General features: G+C 36.3%; 1 protein-coding gene across 1 annotated transcript; it reads right to left on the bottom strand.

Annotated features, from left to right (window-relative positions):
• Positions 1–13,588: 13,588 nt before the first annotated feature.
• LOC139874416 (uncharacterized mitochondrial protein AtMg00810-like) lies at positions 13,589–15,957 on the bottom strand. The gene is made up of 2 exons (XM_071861851.1): positions 15,843–15,957; positions 13,589–13,929 (listed from the first exon to the last, which is right to left on the bottom strand). Exons 1-2 carry the CDS (start codon positions 15,955–15,957, stop codon positions 13,589–13,591), a joined length of 456 nt encoding a protein of 151 aa, XP_071717952.1.
• Between the last annotated feature and the right edge of the window lie 4,375 nt (positions 15,958–20,332).

The raw sequence follows: 20,332 nt of genomic DNA, 5'->3' as shown, positions 1-20,332 counted from the left end.
ATTCCCTTCCAATGAAAATTAGAAGTTGAATTCAATGCGGAAGGCTTATACTTAGAAATTTGGAGTACATAAATTTTATATCATCCCAAGGTAAGGTATGTACTCGGACCTGCTGAAGGTGAGGTTAAAGTCTAGCTTCTTAACAGTTCATTTGAAAAAGTGCAAGAGCAGGTGCATGACTGAAGTGAACTACCTATGTGAATGTGAAGTTTTGCCGCTTCAACAAAGCTTGGACTTTTAGCTTTGGATTACATTCATGAAAGAATATGGACACATGGCTTGTAAAGTGTCAGGATAGCTTTAGAGTATTTGAAAACTTATGTGTATATTATTTTCAGTTATTCAAATGGGTTGAAGGGTTCAATTCTTAGAACACCCTGATTCTCGAATATTTGGAATGTGTAATGTACTAAGGTGAAAATTCAATCTTCAAGATATTTTCATTTATGCATGAGTTTTTGTTTTAATTGTTTAATTCTCATGAAACGAATTGCACTAAATTGGGGAGGATTGTTGGAAATTTAGTGTAATTGAGGGATTTAATCTACACTTGTAAATGGGTTAGGAGGTATGGAGTGTACACCTATTAACTGATAGATTACTCGGACCCGAAAGTGGTTTTCCATTATCACAAATTTGAGTGATTACGGAAGTATTATTCCTGCACTAAGTGAAACATCTCCATCGTGGAACTAAAACAAACAACTTTATGAAAAGGATTTAATCGATTTCCTTGATTTGGTTGTTGGAAATAAAACAAACAACTTTATGAAAAGGATTTAATCGATTTCCTTGATTTGGTTGTTGGAAATAAAACAAACAACTTTATGAAAAGGATTTGTTTTAGATTTGAAAAGGAAATTAAATTTTATGAAAAGAATTTAATCGATTTCCTTGATTTGGTTTTTGGAAATAAAACAAACAACTTTATGAAAAGGGTTTGTTTTAGATTTGAAAAGGAAATTAGTTAGTGAAACATCTCCATCGTGGAATAATACTTGTTTTTGGGTGCCTATAAATAAGGACTATCATTCATGAGAAAAAATAGATACAAAAACACCTTAATACTCTTATGCAAAAGAGTTATTGTTTACTGCCAATAACAAGAACTAATCTCTGTCTTATCCCAAAGTGATATTCGTGTAACCCAGGCAATTGTAACATCCCGCATTTTTCCGTTAAATTATTTTAACGCCCGTCTTTTTCTTTTTAAATAATACCCTTCGTATCTAGATTCGTATCCTTTGTTAAGTAACATTTTAAATATTCTCGTTATCGGAATTTAATATCTCCCGTACTCCCGTGAAATTTAAAATAATTCGTTCGGTTAATTCCCGCACCCGATTCATAGTTGAGGGACCAAACTTGCCAAGGGTTCAAACCTTTGACTAGGTCAAAGGGTCAAACCCTTTCCACCCTTTCATTATCACCTCCTCCATTTTATTACTTCCTCCATTTTCCCTCTAACTCCAAACACAAAGATTCATCATCCATTTATGATCTAGCGGGTATTTTGCAAAACAAATTACATATTTGAGCTCCTTACAACTTCCTCTTCGTTTTGGTACCAATTTCATCACATTTGGGTAACATTTCTAAATCACTAGATTTCTTTAAATTCATGTTCTTGACTTAAAAGTGTGTTAATTAGTGTCTATGGCTCATTGTGATGTTGTGTATGTAATTTGTATGCTCGATTTGTTGTTTTTGGTGTAACTAGCTTGAAAATGAAAAATGCATGCTTAATCTTTGATTTTGGATGATCATATGTTGTTTAATTGTTAAAGTTCATGTATTAAATGTGTTACTAGCATCATTAGCTTCAATTTGATGTGTAGGTTGATTAAGAAAACTTCAAAAACATGATTATTGATGTTGAGATGTTTGACTAGGGTTTGATAGTTCTTGACATGAATTTTTGGATGCTTGAATGTCATGGAATATCAATTGTTAGTGTTTAGTAGTAATGTGTGCTTCATTACCTTCAAAACGGTATATCATATGTGTGAATTGGTTTCCCGAAACTCAAAATGCAATTGATGAACTTGAAACTTTGAAAATGGACTTTTATTGCTCACTTGATGAGATTTCGGCTATTGTAAATGATGTTATTGATTGACCATAAGTGCTTAGTTGTATTCCTCGTCAAAATACCTTTCCAACGATATATGATAGGCATTATAAGTGTTTGCGGGTCAATTGTTGTGTTAGAATTGATTTCGGCTCGTGCATACTTGTGGAAAAACAGAAACAGGCCTGCACAGATGGTGGCGCGGCGCGCCCCATCCCCGCGCGGCGCGCAGATGTACCTGGTCAGATTCTGACCTCCTCGTCCCATTTCACGTGAAATGTTTGATGACCTACGGACCTCCGATTCACATGAAACTTGTTTTAATACACTTGTATATGAATAATTAGCATAGAAAAATAGTCCGGGACCCGACCCGAACATGTTGACTTTTTCGTTGACTTTGACCCGACCAAGTTTGACTTTTTGTCAAACTTAACCAATTAATTATGCAATCTTTCTAACATGATTCTATACTTGTATCTTGCATAAAACTTGACAATTTGCCTCACATGCTACATAATCGAGTCGTGTCGAGCCATAGGACTAATTGAACATCTTTGACCCTTCGTGACTATCGTTATTGATACAACCTATTTGTTTAGGTCAAGACTAGCGTTGTCTTTGCACGCGTCTACTTGTTGAAGTACTTTATTAACTCTCGCGCTCAAGGTGAGATCATAGTCCCACCTTTTCAACAACTTTTATACTTTTAAATCGTGGGCTGAGAAAACATATACTTTGTTACATCTTGTACTACTTACTTTTATGTTTTGAACACAAGTGTGAAAACAAACATTCCACGTGCGAGTTAGAACAAAAATGCCTCAATTCGATTATCATTAGTTACACTTGCAGGGTGTAAGCGAGAACTTATATTGTGTGGCCATACGGGTTTAACAAACCCTCATTCGGACGGTTCGCTACCGTTATGCGGATGAAATATATTTTTGTGTTTTAGTGCGGGTTCTAGCACTGTGTGATGGGGTAACGTTGGTTAAGTTTTGATAATTGAGTGCTCGCGTATAACAACACTTTTGGAATGCAAATGATTTGGATAATCTACGTTATGGAAATACAAAATCTTGTGGTTCAAAAACAACGTTTAATACTTACTAAACCTATGATTTCACCAACGTTTTCGTTGACAGATTCTTCTATGTTTTCTCAGGTTTTTGAATGCTTAGCGATACATGCTTTCGCGCTCTTTTGATACTTGCTTGGATGTCGAGTATACATGCATTTTGGAGTACCTTTTGACTTTACTTTAAACCATGTCGCCTAGATTTCAAATGTACTTATAACCTTGTAACTTAACTTTTGGTTGAACAATTCTTGTAAACTTGGGAAACAATCTTTATTTTGAAATGAAGGCGACATATTTTGGTCAAACTTTGTCATAAAGACTTATGACCAGGTAATGGGACCCACGTAGTCGACGCCGTCACTTGACGATTTGTCGGGGTCGCTACAAGTGGTATCAGAGCCTTGGTTGTAGGGATTTAGAGTTCATTTGTGTCCACCCCGAGTCATAGGGTACATAGGTGAATCTAGACTACAACCGGCATATAGACTGAAGTAGGAATTACTTGACTATTTGTGCATCTATACTCGAACTCTTCTATCATATCTAACTCGTATTCGATCTTGATCTTACGTTGATAAATTTGGTTGACGCGCCACCTTGACTTTATGAGGTAATGTTAAATGCACATGAGAATCAGGGTAATATAATTTTCGGGATTATATTACGGTGATTCATATGGACATTCCGACATTATGACATAAAGAATTTAAGGCGAGTCAAGGAAAATTTTCTCTACATCATCATTCCCTATCATGATTAGTATTATTGAGAATACTAATCAACGATATTCTTGTGTCTTGAAGGAACAATGCCTCCCCGTCGCGGGCCACGTAATGAAACTTCCGAACAAGCTTTTCAACGCATGATAGCCACCGCCATAGGTGCGGCTATGGCTAGTATCTCCTCCGACATCAATAACAACCACAACCACAACAACCATGGAGTCGGTAATTCAAACGAGGGTTGCTCCTACAAAACTTTCATGGGGTGCAAACCTCACACCTTCGATGGGACCGGAGGACCGGTTGTGCTCACCCGATGGTTTGAGCAAACAGAAGCCGTTTTTAGCATAAGCGGTTGTCGGGACCAAGACAAAGTCAAATATTCCACCCACACTTTCGCCGGTATCGCCCTCACATGGTGGAATACGTATGTGCTGTCGGTGGGTATCGATGAAGCTCACACTCTCTCATGGGCTGACTTAAAGAAAAAGATGATCACCGAATACTTCCCGCGCGAAGAGACCCGTAAGCTCGAACACGAACTAAGAACTTTAAAAGCGGTCGGGAATGACCTAAAGGCATATAACCAACGATTTTCTGAGCTATCCTTGATGTGCCCAAACCTCGTGACCCCCGAACCTCTAAGGGTTGAACTTTACATGGATGGTCTTCCCAAGAGCATCAAACAAGGAGTAATGTCATCCAAACCCAGTAATCATCAAGAGGCCCTGAATATGGCCCGTCAATTGATCGAAACGGTAGACGAGATTGAAGTGCCGGCACCTAAAGCCGAGGATGAGTCGGGTGACAACAAAAGAAAATGGGAAGCCCCCCAATCGAGTAACTACAACAACAACTTTGCCAAGGAACCTCTCACCCCGTCGGCAAGAAAAGTTATGCCGGGACACGACCTTTTTGCAACAAATGCCACAAGCATCATTTTGGTGAATGTGGCAAGCTAATTTGCCATCGGTGCCAAGGTAGTGGTCATATTGCCAAGTATTGTGGAAGTACCGCCCCCGTCACTCAAAAGGGGCCCGACGCACCAAAGCCGAGTATTTGCTACAAATGTGGCCAATCGGGTCATTTTAGGAATGAATGCCCAAAGAATAAAGCAAAAACCAACGCGCGCCGTTGAACTTACAACATCTACACCTAGGATACCCGAGGCGATGATGGACTAGTCACGGGTACGTTTCTTCACAACAAACCGTATATTTCATACTTATTCGATTCGAGTACCGTTAGACGTTTTATAACCAAGGATTTGACTCGTGCTCTTTATATTCCATCTTTTCCCCTAGATACTATTTAGGCGATTTAAGCGACCAACGAAAAAATATTGTGTGCCTATAAATATTATCGGAGGATATACGTTAAGAAATTGAACTCGACACCAATAGAACTAAGGAACTCAAAACCTATTCATTAAGGAGAAATTGTTGCCCTACATTTATGTATAGATTATTGTGAACTAAGAAATTTTCGGTTGAAACCGATACCCTCTCCCTCTCATCCATGACCTCATGATTATTTGCATGAATCTCGTATGTTCCAAATCAACCTCCGTTCCGGTTATCATCAATTGAGGGTCAAGGGAGACGACGTCTCCTAAGTCTTTCCGAACTCGCAACGTTAGTTGTAAATCTCTCTTAGTACCATTCGATTTATCCAAGGCTCGTCCGTATCCATAAACCTCCCGAACCACGTATGAAAACTTATCTAGACAAATCTGTTATCGTATTTATAGATGACATCTTAACTTATTTAAGTAAAGAAGGAAAACGAACAACATCACCATCTTACGCTCGAACTTTTGAGAAAAGAGCAACTTTATACCAAATTCTCCGAGTGAGAATTTCTGTTGAACGAAGTCAAATTTTCTAGACCATGATGTTAATGGTCAAGGCATTACAATCAATCTCGAAATCAAGCCACACGTAATCATGAAACTCTCTCAACTCAGACTTGTATTCGTAAAATCTTAGATCTCGCCTGTTATCACCGAAGATTCATTTCTGACTTTTCTCGTGTTACCCGACTTTTAAACTCGTTAACTCACTAAGGGAAAACTTTAAACCTCTCCGTGTTCGAACCTTGAGCGTGATTCTTCACACCAACATTTCTAGTTAAAATCGTATAGCAACAGATGGAACTCAAACATGGAAATATTTCTACATGAACGCCGAGAGGCATACTCTCTCGACTCAAAATTAACGTAACTAAAATTCGTTATTTTGCACGAAGAATTCGAATACTAAACTGTAGATCCGATCAACTTTCTCGTCATCACGTACCACACACATACCTCTGTTATTTCACCGTTACTGTCTGATATTACTGGAATTTAAGATAACACACAATCCAACGATACTTCACTCTTCTTTGACTTAACGCCCTTGCATCGCTGATAATCGTCCAACCATTATTCAACCCCGAACTATACAATTACGTGTACTATCTCGTTTCTCTTTCAGACTTCATTTTTTTTTTGACAACTAGAGGCACGTTATGGCAACCTCGAGATGTAAGCTCATCCTATTCTAAGTCCTCATTTCACTCCTATCTTTATCGCTCGCACTTCCGTTTAAGGGAACTCCTTGTAACATTTCTCCATGGATAGAGAAATTCCTCATATTACCTTAGTATTCGCCACGAGGGTGAATAGTCCTAACGAACTTTTTTTTTTTCGAACCCTAACTGACTTGTTCAAACCTATCTTAAGAGACCCTATTCTAACACGGTGTACCATTGCCAATTACCTCGGATCAAAATAATCGTATCGCTTCTAGTTTTGCAAGAAACCTTGGAAACCCACTTGGACATACGTACCGCGTATCTCCCACAACCGACGAACTGAGCAAACGTACGATTCAATCTTGGAAAGACATGTTACAGACTGGTATTGTCACCTTTAGTAGTTCCTTTTACGACGACAGCTATCACTCGTATATTAACGCAGCACTTCCGAAACCCTATATGACCGCTAATGTCATACCCCTGTTCATTTAACCAACGCATGTGGCAAACAAAACACAGAATCTGAACTCAATCAAGAAACAACAATTGAGATCATTCAAGTCCGAGAAGGGCTCGAGACAACCCATAGTCACCAAAAGAGTTATACCAAACTTAGATGAAAACCTCACAAATCCCAGTGTGTAATCGCGTAATATTGAGAAACCGCACCTTGGAAAGGTGAAATCCATTTTAGGAAATTGAGAAAGGCTATATCTGCAATATTGAACCTTTTGAAACCTTGGGGCGTATTGGAACCGCTTCCTACCGTTTAGAACTTCCGATGCAATTAAGTTTCCGTTTACCCTACTTTTCGTGTAACAAACTTAGAAACGTGTCCTGCGGAACAGGAACGTGCAATCCTGCTAGATACATCAACTATTGATGACAAACTTCTCTTCATAGAGGAAAACCAATTGAAACTGGGGATCGTAAAACCAAACCTTAATACAACGTAAAACCCTGACTATCCAAATTCATGTGAACACTCAAGGACGTACTTTCACTTATTCATAGCATTGACAACGTAAAGTCTCGAGTAGGAGATATCGACTACTACTTTCAACTAAATTTCGGGACGAAATTTCTTTTGAGGTGTGGATAATGTAACATCCCGCATTTTTCCGTTAAATTATTTTAACGCCCGTCTTTTTCTTTTTAAATAATACCCTTCGTATCTAGATTCGTATCCTTTGTTAAGTAACATTTTAAATATTCTCGTTATCGGAATTTAATATCTCCCGTACTCCCGTGAAATTTAAAATAATTCGTTCGGTTAATTCCCGCACCCGATTCATAGTTGAGGGACCAAACTTGCCAAGGGTTCAAACCTTTGACTAGGTCAAAGGGTCAAACCCTTTCCACCCTTTCATTATCACCTCCTCCATTTTATTACTTCCTCCATTTTCCCTCTAACTCCAAACACAAAGATTCATCATCCATTTATGATCTAGCGGGTATTTTGCAAAACAAATTACATATTTGAGCTCCTTACAACTTCCTCTTCGTTTTGGTACCAATTTCATCACATTTGGGTAACATTTCTAAATCACTAGATTTCTTTAAATTCATGTTCTTGACTTAAAAGTGTGTTAATTAGTGTCTATGGCTCATTGTGATGTTGTGTATGTAATTTATATGCTCGATTTGTTGTTTTTGGTGTAACTAGCTTGAAAATGAAAAATGCATGCTTAATCTTTGATTTTGGATGATCATATGTTGTTTAATTGTTAAAGTTCATGTATTAAATGTGTTACTAGCATCATTAGCTTCAATTTGATGTGTAGGTTGATTAAGAAAACTTCAAAAACATGATTATTGATGTTGAGATGTTTGACTAGGGTTTGATAGTTCTTGACATGAATTTTTGGATGCTTGAATGTCATGGAATATCAATTGTTAGTGTTTAGTAGTAATGTGTGCTTCATTACCTTCAAAACGGTATATCATATGTGTGAATTGGTTTCCCGAAACTCAAAATGCAATTGATGAACTTGAAACTTTGAAAATGGACTTTTATTGCTCACTTGATGAGATTTCGGCTATTGTAAATGATGTTATTGATTGACCATAAGTGCTTAGTTGTATTCCTCGTCAAAATACCTTTCCAACGATATATGATAGGCATTATAAGTGTTTGCGGGTCAATTGTTGTGTTAGAATTGATTTCGGCTCGTGCATACTTGTGGAAAAACAGAAACAGGCCTGCACAGATGGTGGCGCGGCGCGCCCCATCCCCGCGCGGCGCGCAGATGTACCTGGTCAGATTCTGACCTCCTCGTCCCATTTCACGTGAAATGTTTGATGACCTACGGACCTCCGATTCACATGAAACTTGTTTTAATACACTTGTATATGAATAATTAGCATAGAAAAATAGTCCGGGACCCGACCCGAACATGTTGACTTTTTCGTTGACTTTGACCCGACCAAGTTTGACTTTTTGTCAAACTTAACCAATTAATTATGCAATCTTTCTAACATGATTCTATACTTGTATCTTGCATAAAACTTGACAATTTGCCTCACATGCTACATAATCGAGTCGTGTCGAGCCATAGGACTAATTGAACATCTTTGACCCTTCGTGACTATCGTTATTGATACAACCTATTTGTTTAGGTCAAGACTAGCGTTGTCTTTGCACGCGTCTACTTGTTGAAGTACTTTATTAACTCTCGCGCTCAAGGTGAGATCATAGTCCCACCTTTTCAACAACTTTTATACTTTTAAATCGTGGGCTGAGAAAACATATACTTTGTTACATCTTGTACTACTTACTTTTATGTTTTGAACACAAGTGTGAAAACAAACATTCCACGTGCGAGTTAGAACAAAAATGCCTCAATTCGATTATCATTAGTTACACTTGCAGGGTGTAAGCGAGAACTTATATTGTGTGGCCATACGGGTTTAACAAACCCTCATTCGGACGGTTCGCTACCGTTATGCGGATGAAATATATTTTTGTGTTTTAGTGCGGGTTCTAGCACTGTGTGATGGGGTAACGTTGGTTAAGTTTTGATAATTGAGTGCTCGCGTATAACAACACTTTTGGAATGCAAATGATTTGGATAATCTACGTTATGGAAATACAAAATCTTGTGGTTCAAAAACAACGTTTAATACTTACTAAACCTATGATTTCACCAACGTTTTCGTTGACAGATTCTTCTATGTTTTCTCAGGTTTTTGAATGCTTAGCGATACATGCTTCCGCGCTCTTTTGATACTTGTTTGGATGTCGAGTATACATGCATTTTGGAGCGTCTTTTGACTTTACTTTAAACCATGTCGCCTAGATTTCAAATGTACTTATAACCTTGTAACTTAACTTTTGGTTGAACAATTCTTGTAAACTTGGGAAACAATCTTTATTTTGAAATGAAGGCGACATATTTTGGTCAAACTTTGTCATAAAGACTTATGACCAGGTAATGGGACCCACGTAGTCGACGCCGTCACTTGACGATTTGTCGGGGTCGCTACAGCAATAAGGGTCGAATAATTACTTTCGGAAAGTGATACCACGATTCAGTGATTTATCCGGCTATCGATTATTTTACCCTACACGAAATTTTCAATAAAACTTCCAACAAAATATGTTGAAATTGTTGTTACATTTTAAGGATCTTGTGATAATTTTTCCTAGATCATCATCTGAGAATATAGGATCACTATGTCTCGTTAGTAACGATCCATCTGATCACACAATCAATACTTCAGGAGTACAACTAACCTCATAGCTTTGATGTATGAGCTTATCCTTTCGTAACAGAATCCAACGTCGAGGTCCATAATTATTTGTAGTGTTTTCAAAGTAGCACATTGCGCTAATTTATCTTTATGCGTTAAAGCTGGATTTGATATGCGCGCCTTTAATGCGCAAATATGTGTGCCGATAATACATATGTGCCAAAGTTGTAAAAGACGCGAGTCGGGGACGCGTCGGTCGGGACCTTGGAGGGATGAGTCGGTCGAGACGGGGATGCAACGTGGACACGTCGGGCGTTGACCAGTGTTGATTTTTTAAAATAGTTTTATTATATATATATATATATATATATATATATATATATATATATATATATAGGGAGAGAATCCAGTGACACCTTTTTTAGTGTGAGAACTCTAGGAACTCCAAAAAAACACCTAAATACACTTAAATTCGAGCAAAAAAAGAGGAATTCGAGCAAAAATACAAAACACGAACAAACAAAAATTTCATAGTCGAGCAAAAAAAAAAAATTTTTTTTCGAAATAAAATGTAGAACCATTTTTTGTTCGAATATCAAAATTTTTGTTCGACTACCTATATGTTCTACATTTTTGCGTTCGAATTAATGTAGAACAAATTTTTTGTTCGAATATCAAATTTTTGTTCGTCCTTCTTTTTTTTTGTTCGACTTTCTCCATTTTTGCTCGACTATCAGGTTTTTTGCTCGTCCTTGTCCTATTTTTTGCTCGAATATGGAGTTTTTTGCTCGAATTTCCCATTTTTGCTCGAATTTTAGTGTATTTTTTAGTTCTCAAGGTTCTCACACAAAAAAGTTCTCATTTGATCCCTCTATATTATATATATATATATATATATATATATATATATATATATATATATATATATATATATATATATATATATATATATATATATATATATATATATATAATCGAATCTTATAATATAAACTATATTTACAATAAACATGAACAATTAACAATATTACAAAATAAAAATATAATATTTTTTTACTTTAATCGACTTTAACCGACTTTGACCATCTTTGACCGAATTTGACAGTCTTTTTTAGACTTTGACCGACTTTTTAGCATTGACCGTTTTTTTAGCTACGACGCGTCAGCCTATGCCTAAAAAGTGAGGCGTTGGCCGACACGTCGGCCAAGTCGGCCAACTTTTGTAACAGTGCCCGCACATATGATCAGCTTTGGCTATTGATAAATCCAACACTAGAATTGATAAATCCATACATTGATGAGTTGTACAGTACAACTCACGAATAAAAGTGTTGAATTTAGTAATTATACTGTTTTGAATTGATCATAACCAATAATATTTAAATTAATTAAGTTTGCGCAATACATACACATACACATATCTTGTTTGTTTCTTGTATTTTGTTTTTCCTTTTCTCTTTTCTGAGAGAAAAAATTGATTTTTTAGTAGTCATTTTTTTTGCAAAAAAAAAATAAAAAAATTAGAAAAAAAAACTGTAATCTCCTGATCTATAATAAGAAAACAAATATGATGATATAGTTATTTAAAAAATCCTAGTACATGTTAAAATTCTAGCCATTATGACCTTATGTTACGAAATAAATAAAAAAGCACAATAAAATAAAACCGTTTGATATGTAGTAACCTTTTTGAAGCGTAGCAGTTACGGAGTACAATTCATCCCATTATTTTCCATACTTCTTCTAAATCATCAGGTACACACTGCTGTTATCTATTCAAATATGAACTCTATTTCATCAAAAGGTCGATCTGATTCTATGGAGGTTGCGAACAATTTGATCAACAACTGGTATGACCCTCTCGAATTTTGATACTTTGCATCCTGTTTCAAATTCTCGAATTCTTGTATTATTTCTTCAAAATTATCAAATTATTCTTATAAGGGAAACTACTAATTGATGAATATACCTTTAATATTGATGTCCGATCATTATATTACAATTTTATATGAACTATTACTCTGTTTTCTACATTACAGTACCATTTGATGTTATATGCTTTCTTTAGGTTCCTTATTTTTAATTATTTTAGTTATCTACCGTGGATTTCACTTTTGCTGATGCTTACAATGATTGGTTTTGCAAACATAATACACTTATACAAGCAATTCGTATGGTACTTATTAATAATTTCACGGATTCAGAGCTCACTCCACTTGTAGATAATGCGATACATCAATTCAAACAACTATTTTATCAACGAAATAATAGTTGTTATGCAGAAACAGGAATTTTCGCATACATCTTATGCCACTAATGCGTATGTAACAACTGGACCACTTGCTAAGCAGGTTTTACTTGGTAAGTTGATTGATGTCTGAAATATCCACGGTTGTGAAAGTCGGTTGAGTTGGCCGACACGTCGTTTTGGGGACTAGTCCGTTCTGATTCGTCCAAAAACGCCTTAAAAGTCAGTCAACACTAATAAGTCGGGCTGAGCCGGCCGAGTCGGGTCAAAGTCGCGATGAGGGCGCCGAGTCGGGTCAAAGTCGCTATGAGGGCGCCGAGTCGGGTCAGAGTCGGTTAAAGTTGAAGTTAGGTCAAAAAGTTTATATTTTCTAAAAATTAATCTTATAAATAAAGCTTATGTTATACTTTTTCAGTAGATGACAATGTAGGAACCTTTTCTATGGATGCTTTTTATTTAGTTCGTATTTTTTATCTATCATCTGTTTTAACCAGTTACCAGTGATGTTTTGTTGTTCCATGGTGTCTTTGCAGGTTCTTTGGTTGGACGTGGTGGCTTGAAATTTGTGTATGAGATCGTACAAGTGTGCATTGGTTGGTTTTCTTGGGGTTGATGGTCTACCATGTGAGATACGTAAATGGCTCACAGTGAAAGTTAAGAGTAAAGTGAATTGAACACATAGATTTCATTATGAACAACTGAGTAATACAATGGAGTACCAAGGGTATATAAATCCTAAGATAATGTAACATGCTAACAGAATTCTAACAACCCTAACAATCAATATAAATTAGCTATATACAATCTAAGCTGATGAGATATTTTCTGCGTTTGCTATGTTGACTGGATATGTTATTGACTTGACCAGTATCTGTAGCATTGACTTCGTTGACTCTGCAGTGTATACCGTTAACCCCCCCCCCCCCCCCCCCCCCCCCCCCCCCCCCCCCCGCGCGCGTTGGCATTGTGTAAGGGTCACAAATGTCAAACTTGGAAATGCACTTGTGATGTGGACGTTTACTCAAACTCTTGGTAAGAACATTTGCAACTTGAGTTGAAGAAGGGATGAAGATTGTAGCAATTTGACCAGCCCTTATTTTATCACGAACAAAGTGACAATCAATTTCAATATGTTTGGTACGAGCATGTTGAATAGGATTAGAAGCCAAAGCAATTGCAGAAGCATTGTCACAGTAAATGGGAATTGGTGAAGAATAGGTACACTTGAAATCATGAAGTAAACTTTGTAACTAAGTGAGTTCACATTTGCAATCTGCAAGAGCCCTGTACTCAGCCTCTGTGGAGGATCTAGAAACCACCTTTTGCTTTTTGGATTGCCAGGAAATAAGACAATTTCCTAAGAAAATACAGTACCCTGTGATTGATCTTCTAGAGATAGGACAGTTTGCCCAGTCACTATCACAGAATGCCTTGAGTTGTAGTTGATTATCAGATGGGAAATGGAGCCCTTGACCTGGACAAAGCTTGACATATCTGAGGACCTGATAAAGAGCTGTGAGATGACTTGTTCTTGGTTGTTGACCAAATTGACCGTGAGCTTGAGCAGCATATGTAACATCCTCAATCGGACCTAGTTGTAAGATTACTATTTTGCCTTTAAGTTAGTATTGTGTTATTATATGCTTTTATTTTTATTTAATGTTTGTCATTATTTAATGATGTGGTTAGGACCAGTTCGTGACAAGGGTCACAGAACAGGTTTGTTTATTTAATTTGGACTTCGTTTGGGTTGCCAAATGATGTACGAAAGATATCAGATAACTGATAAATACCCGTGTGTTGCACAGTGTAGGATTTAACCCACTTTAAGTGACTAGTGCTCCCATTTTCTTCTTTTGGTTTCCAGAAATTTCTCACACACAAACACACCCGTACTTCATCTTCTTCAACTACCAAAACCCTAAATTCTAATCCTTGTTCTTGAGCTCAAATCTTTTACATTATCTTGTTCCTTTAGATTTACTGAGTCTATCAAGGTAAGATTTGTAGCATTTCATGCTTTAATCATTGAGAAAATTGAGTTTTTGTGTTAGTTTTTACAAAGTGTGTATTTTGGGTCAAAATAGTTAGATTTGATGTAGTTTGAGTCTAAATCTTGTAGGTTTATGTTTCTTAATGTTTAGTGTCTTCGATTTGGTGAGTTTTGAGGTTAAAAACGAGCTCTAGATCGAGAATTGGTGAGTTTGGTGAGAAACCCGTCACTTTGGTAGCTGCTGCTGCAGATGAACTACCATCGGCCGATGGTCTCTGACCACCGACCGATGGTGTGTGACGATCGGTCGATGGACTAGACGATCGACCGATGGTGGAAGTCCTTTGACCAACGGTTGTAATTTTAACGATCGGCCGATAGTGTGGTCGATCGGCCGATGGTGTAGTGACGATCGGCCGATAGTCTCTGACGATCGACCGATGGTCTATGCAGTAGAAATTTTTTACTAAGTGTTGATTTTTAGCAGTTATGCTGCCCGTTTTTATTTTGATGATTTTGATGTAAATTTTGAAAGTGCACAAGTGTTAAGCAAAAATTTTTAGCGGATACTTTTTCTGACAAAAATTTTTGTATTGTGCTGTTTTGTGCTATCGGATAGAAACTAACTTGTGTATATGTTTTTCTCAGGAGAAAAGGAGAAAGAGAAGGTTCAGTGATTAGATAGCTGAATACCTTCTCGTTTGCTGGTATTTGGTGAGTGGGACTAACTGGAGAATATAGTATATAGAAGCATGTTATATTATGATTGCCATGCTTGTTAGATATACTTATTGTTGTGGTTAGTTAGTTGTTTGATGACTGCATGTTAGTTGATGCTTGTCTGCTGGAGCCCAGTGCGTCCCTATTGTGTGGTGGCCTCGGTAGGAGAGATCAACCTGCGGGTTGGGTTCCTCATGTGGTGGCCTAGACAGCCGTGGTGTATATATATGTGAATGACGCGTCCGTCGCGTGTGGATTATGTATATATATACGGTGGTGGAGGAACTTCTGGTAAGCCCCAGTCCGATCAGCTGGTGGTTAATGGTTTGGCCGAGCCGCCAGAGTCTCTGTAGACGGCACTTGGGTGATGTTTGTGTGTTAGACTATTGTGACATGATTAGTATAACACTTATGTATGCTATGGCCTGTAGTTAGTCGTACTCACTTAGCTTCGTGCTAATTCCCCTCCATCTCCTCCCTGCAGGTTGTTAGCTTTTGTAGATAGTGCTTTTGGGAGAAGACGGGCATGATGATGTTATGTTTGACCGGATTAACTCTGATGTGGTCTTTTAGAATATGAACCGTGTTCTTTTGAAAACAGAATGTATTTACGTCCCTTCCTGTTAATATGTAAATTGTTTTAATGACACGTGACATCGGTTTGTACAAATGTCGATATCGTATTTAATTAATATTATGCTTCCGCCACGTATTTAAGATAAAAATAAAAATTAGCGGTGTCACAGCATAAGAAAGATCTGGCCTTGTAATTGTGAGGTAAATGAGTTTGCCAACTAAGTTCCTATAAAGAGAAGGATCTTCAAGTGGTGTACCCTCATCTGCTGACAGCTTTGTGTTTGGGTCAAGAGGAACATTGGAGGGTTTTTGATCTAAAATGCTAGCCATGTTCAAAAGTTCAAATGCATATTTTCTTTGGGACATGGTTATGCCATCTTTGTGTTTAAGAAATTATATGCCAAGATAGTAATTAATGGTACCAAGGTCTTTGATGCTAAAATTTGTGTGAAGATTGTCTTTGAGTTGAAGAATCATGTTTGGATTGTTGCCAGTGATCAAGAGGTCATCTACATAGATGATGATGGCTCGAAAGGTGGAATCTTTGTTGTATGTTAGCAGAGATGTATCAGAATAACTCTGTGTGAAACCTTGACCTATGAGGTAAGTGGTGAGTTTTGTAAACCATTCTCTGTTGGCTTGTTTCAAGCCATATAGGGACTTGAAAAGTTTGCAGACTGAATTAGGTGGATGATTATGCTTGTAACCTGGTGGTAGGGTCATGTAAACCTCCTCATGGAGATCACCATGAAGGAAAGCATTGTTGATGTCTAGTTGAGCAATGTCCCATTGATTATGAACATCAATGGATAGAAAAACCCTAACAGTCACCATTTTTGCAACTGGTGCAAAAGTCTCATTATAGTCTATACCCTCTTGTTGTGTGAAGCCCTTAGCAACCAATCTGGCTTTGTACCTTTCTATGGTACCATCTGCTCTGAGTTTGACTTTGTAGACCCATTTACATCCAATGGCTTGCTTGTTTGGTGGTAGTGTGGTGATCAGCCAAGTGTTGTTAAATTGTTAATGAGTTGTGGATAACATGTCTTGTAGTGGGAGTCTTTATGTTTGAGTAATTGATGTATTTTGAAAAATGATATTTGGAGACAGAATTGATTGTGGGTATGGAGTGTTGATATTCTTTGAATTTGGTTAGAATGAAACGTGTTCTTTGTGATTTTCTTTGTGGTGGTGGAGTATTAGATGGTGAGGTGAAGGTAGTGGATGGAGTAGATTGGACAGGAGTGGGTGCAGGGATAGAAGATGGGCTGTGAGGATAGGATAAAGGTTGGTCAGAGGTAGGATTAGTATGTATATTGGAGTGTGTTGAGGATGTAGGAGTTGTGGAAGGAGTGGCAGAAGATTGTTGAGTAGATTGAGGAGAATGTGAGTATGTTTCAGAATGTGTGATATTGACAGGATGTAAGATTTCATAGGGCATAGTGGAATGTGTGGAAGTAATGTTGAGTTGTTTGAAAGGAAAGATATGTTCATTAAAAGTCACATGTCTGCTGATAATGATTTTGTGAGTATGTAAGTCATAGAGGATGTATCCTTTTTGAGTGGTTGGGTATCCTAGGAGAACTGAAGGAGTGGATCTTGGATGAAATTTATCAGGAGTATGTGTATGAACATTTGCTTGGCAACCAATAACTTTGAGGTGTGTGAGGTCAGGAGGATGATGATAAAGTAGTTCATAGGGACTAAGATTTTGAAGAGACTTGGATGGGAGTCTATTGATGTATGTGGCAGCCAAAATGCAGTAGCCCCACAAGTGAATAGGAATGTGAGACTGAAACCTAATAGCTCTTGCTATTTCTAAAAGCTATTTGTGTTTTCTTTCCACTCTGGCATTTTGCTGTGGTATGTATGGACACGAAGATTGATGAAGGATACCATTTGTTGTAAAGAAATCTGTGAGAGATTGATTCATGAACTCAGATCCATTGTCAGATCTGATGGTTTTTATGGTGGTATTGAAGTGATTTTTTTGTGAAATGATTTAATATGTGAAGTGACATGTTGTTTGTAATGACCCGAAATTTTCCATGTTTATATATATTAAATGAAATTGTTATTTACATGATTAAGTGTTTCCAACATGTTAAGCAATCAAACTTGTTAAGACTGGATTAATTGAAATAGGTTTTATATAGACAATTGACCACCCAAGTTGACCGGTGATTCACGAATGTTAAAACTTGTAAAAACTATATGATGTCATATATATATGGATATATATATATAGTTAACATGGTATTATGATAAGTAAACATATCATTAAGTATATTAACAATGAACTACATATGTAAAAACAAGACTACTAACTTAAGAATTTCGAAACGAGGCATATATGTAACGATTATCGTTGTAACGACATTTAATTGTATATATAAATCATATTAAGATATATTAATACAACATAATATCATGATAATGTAATAATTTAACATCTCATTTGATATAATAAACAATGGGTTAACAACACTTAACAGGATCGTTAACCTAAAGGCTTCAAAACAACATTTACATGTAACGACTAACGATGACTTAACGACTCAGTTAAAATGTATATACATGTAGTGTTTTAATATGTATTCATACACTTTTGAAAGACTTCAAGAAACTTATCAAAATACTTCTAGTTAACAAAAATGCTTACAATTACATCCTCGTTCAGTTTCATAAACAATTCTACTCGTATGCACCCGTATTTGTACTCGTACAATATACAGCTTTTAGATGTATGTACTATTGGTATATACACTCCAATGATCAGCTCTTAGCAGCCCATGTGAGTCACCTAACACATGTGAGAACCATCATTTGGAAACTAGCATGTTCATTTGGAAACTAGCATGAAATATCTCATAAAATTACAAAAATATTAGTAATCATTCATGACTTATTTACATGTAAACAAAATTACACATCCTTTATATCTAATCCATATACCAATGACCAAAAACACCTACAAACACTTTCATTCTTCAATTTTCTTCATCTAATTGATCTCTCTCAAGTTCTATCTTCAAGTTCTAAGTGTTCTTCATAAATTCTATAAGTTCTAGTTTCATAAAATCAAGAATACTTTCAAGTTTGCTAGCTTACTTCCAATCTTGTAAAATGATCATCCAACCTCAAGAAATCTTTCTTATTTACAGTAAGATATCTTTCTAATACAAGGTAATACTCATATTCAAACTTGGATTCAATTTCTATAACTATAACATTCTTATTTCGAGTGAAATCTTACTTGAACTTGTTTTCGTGTCATGATTCTGCTTCAAGAACTTTCAAGCCATCCAAGGATCCTTTGAAGCTAGATCTATTTTTCTCATTTCCAGTAGGTTTATCCACAAAACCTGAGGTAGTAACGATGTTCATAACATCATTCGATTCATATATATAAAACTACCTTATTCGAAGGTTTAAACTTGAAATTACTAGAACATAGTTTAGTTAATTCTAAACTTGTTCGCAAACAAAAGTTAATTCTTCTAAAATGACTTTTAAAATCAACTAAACACATGTTCTATATCTATATGATATGCTAACTTAATGATTTAAAACCTGGAAACACGAAAAACACCGTAAAACCGGACATACGTCGTCGTAGTAACACCGCGGGCTGTTTTGGGTTTGATAATTAAAAACTATGATAAAATTTGATTTAAAAGTTTTTCTTCTAGGAAAAATGATTTTTCTTATGAACATGAAACTATATCCAAAAATCATGGTTAAACTCAAAGTGGAAGTATGTTTTCCAAAATGGTCATCTAGACGTCGTTCTTTCGACTGAAATGACTATCTTTACAAAAACAACTTGTAACCTGTATTTCCGACTATCAACTTATACTTTTTCTGTTTAGATTCATAAACTTAAGTTCAATATGAAACCATAGCAATTTGATTCACTCAAAACGGATTTAAAACGAAGAAGTTATGGGTAAAACAAGATTGGATATTTTTTGATTATTGTAGCTACGAGAAATATTGTAACAATTCTATACAAATCATATCCTAGCTAACTTATATTGTATTATACATGTATTCTAATATATTATGTAATCTTGGGATACCATAGACACGTATGCAAATGTTTTGACATATCATATCGACCCATCTATATATATTATTTGGAACAACCATAGACACTCTATATGCAGTAATGTTGGAGTTAGCTATACGGGGTTGAGGTTGATTCCAAAAATATATATACTTTGAGTTGTGATCTAGCCTGAGACGTGTATACACCGGGTCATGGATTGATTCAAGATAATATATATCGATTTATTTCTGTACATCTAACTATGGACAACTAGTTGTAGGTTACTAACGAGGACATCTGACTTAATAAACTTAAAACAGTAAAACGTATTAAAAATATTGTAAATATATTTTGATCATACTTTGATATATATGTACATATTTGTTATAGGTTCGTGAATCGACCAGTGGCCAAGTCTTACTTCCCGACGAAGTAAAAATATGTGAAAGTGAGTTATAGTCCCACTTTTAAAATCTAATATTTTGGGATGAGAATACATGAAGTTTTATAAATGTTTTACGAAATAGACACAAGTAAATGAAACTACATTATATGGGTGAATGATCGAAGCCGAATATGCCCCTTTTTAGCTTGGTAGCCTAAGAATTTGGGAACAGACCCCCAAATTAACGCGAATCCTAAAGATAGATCTAT

Source organism: Rutidosis leptorrhynchoides, chromosome 11, assembly GCF_046630445.1.
Source record: "Rutidosis leptorrhynchoides isolate AG116_Rl617_1_P2 chromosome 11, CSIRO_AGI_Rlap_v1, whole genome shotgun sequence".
Lineage (NCBI taxonomy): Eukaryota > Viridiplantae > Streptophyta > Magnoliopsida > Asterales > Asteraceae > Rutidosis > Rutidosis leptorrhynchoides.
This window is presented reverse-complemented; position numbering and strand designations above follow the sequence as displayed.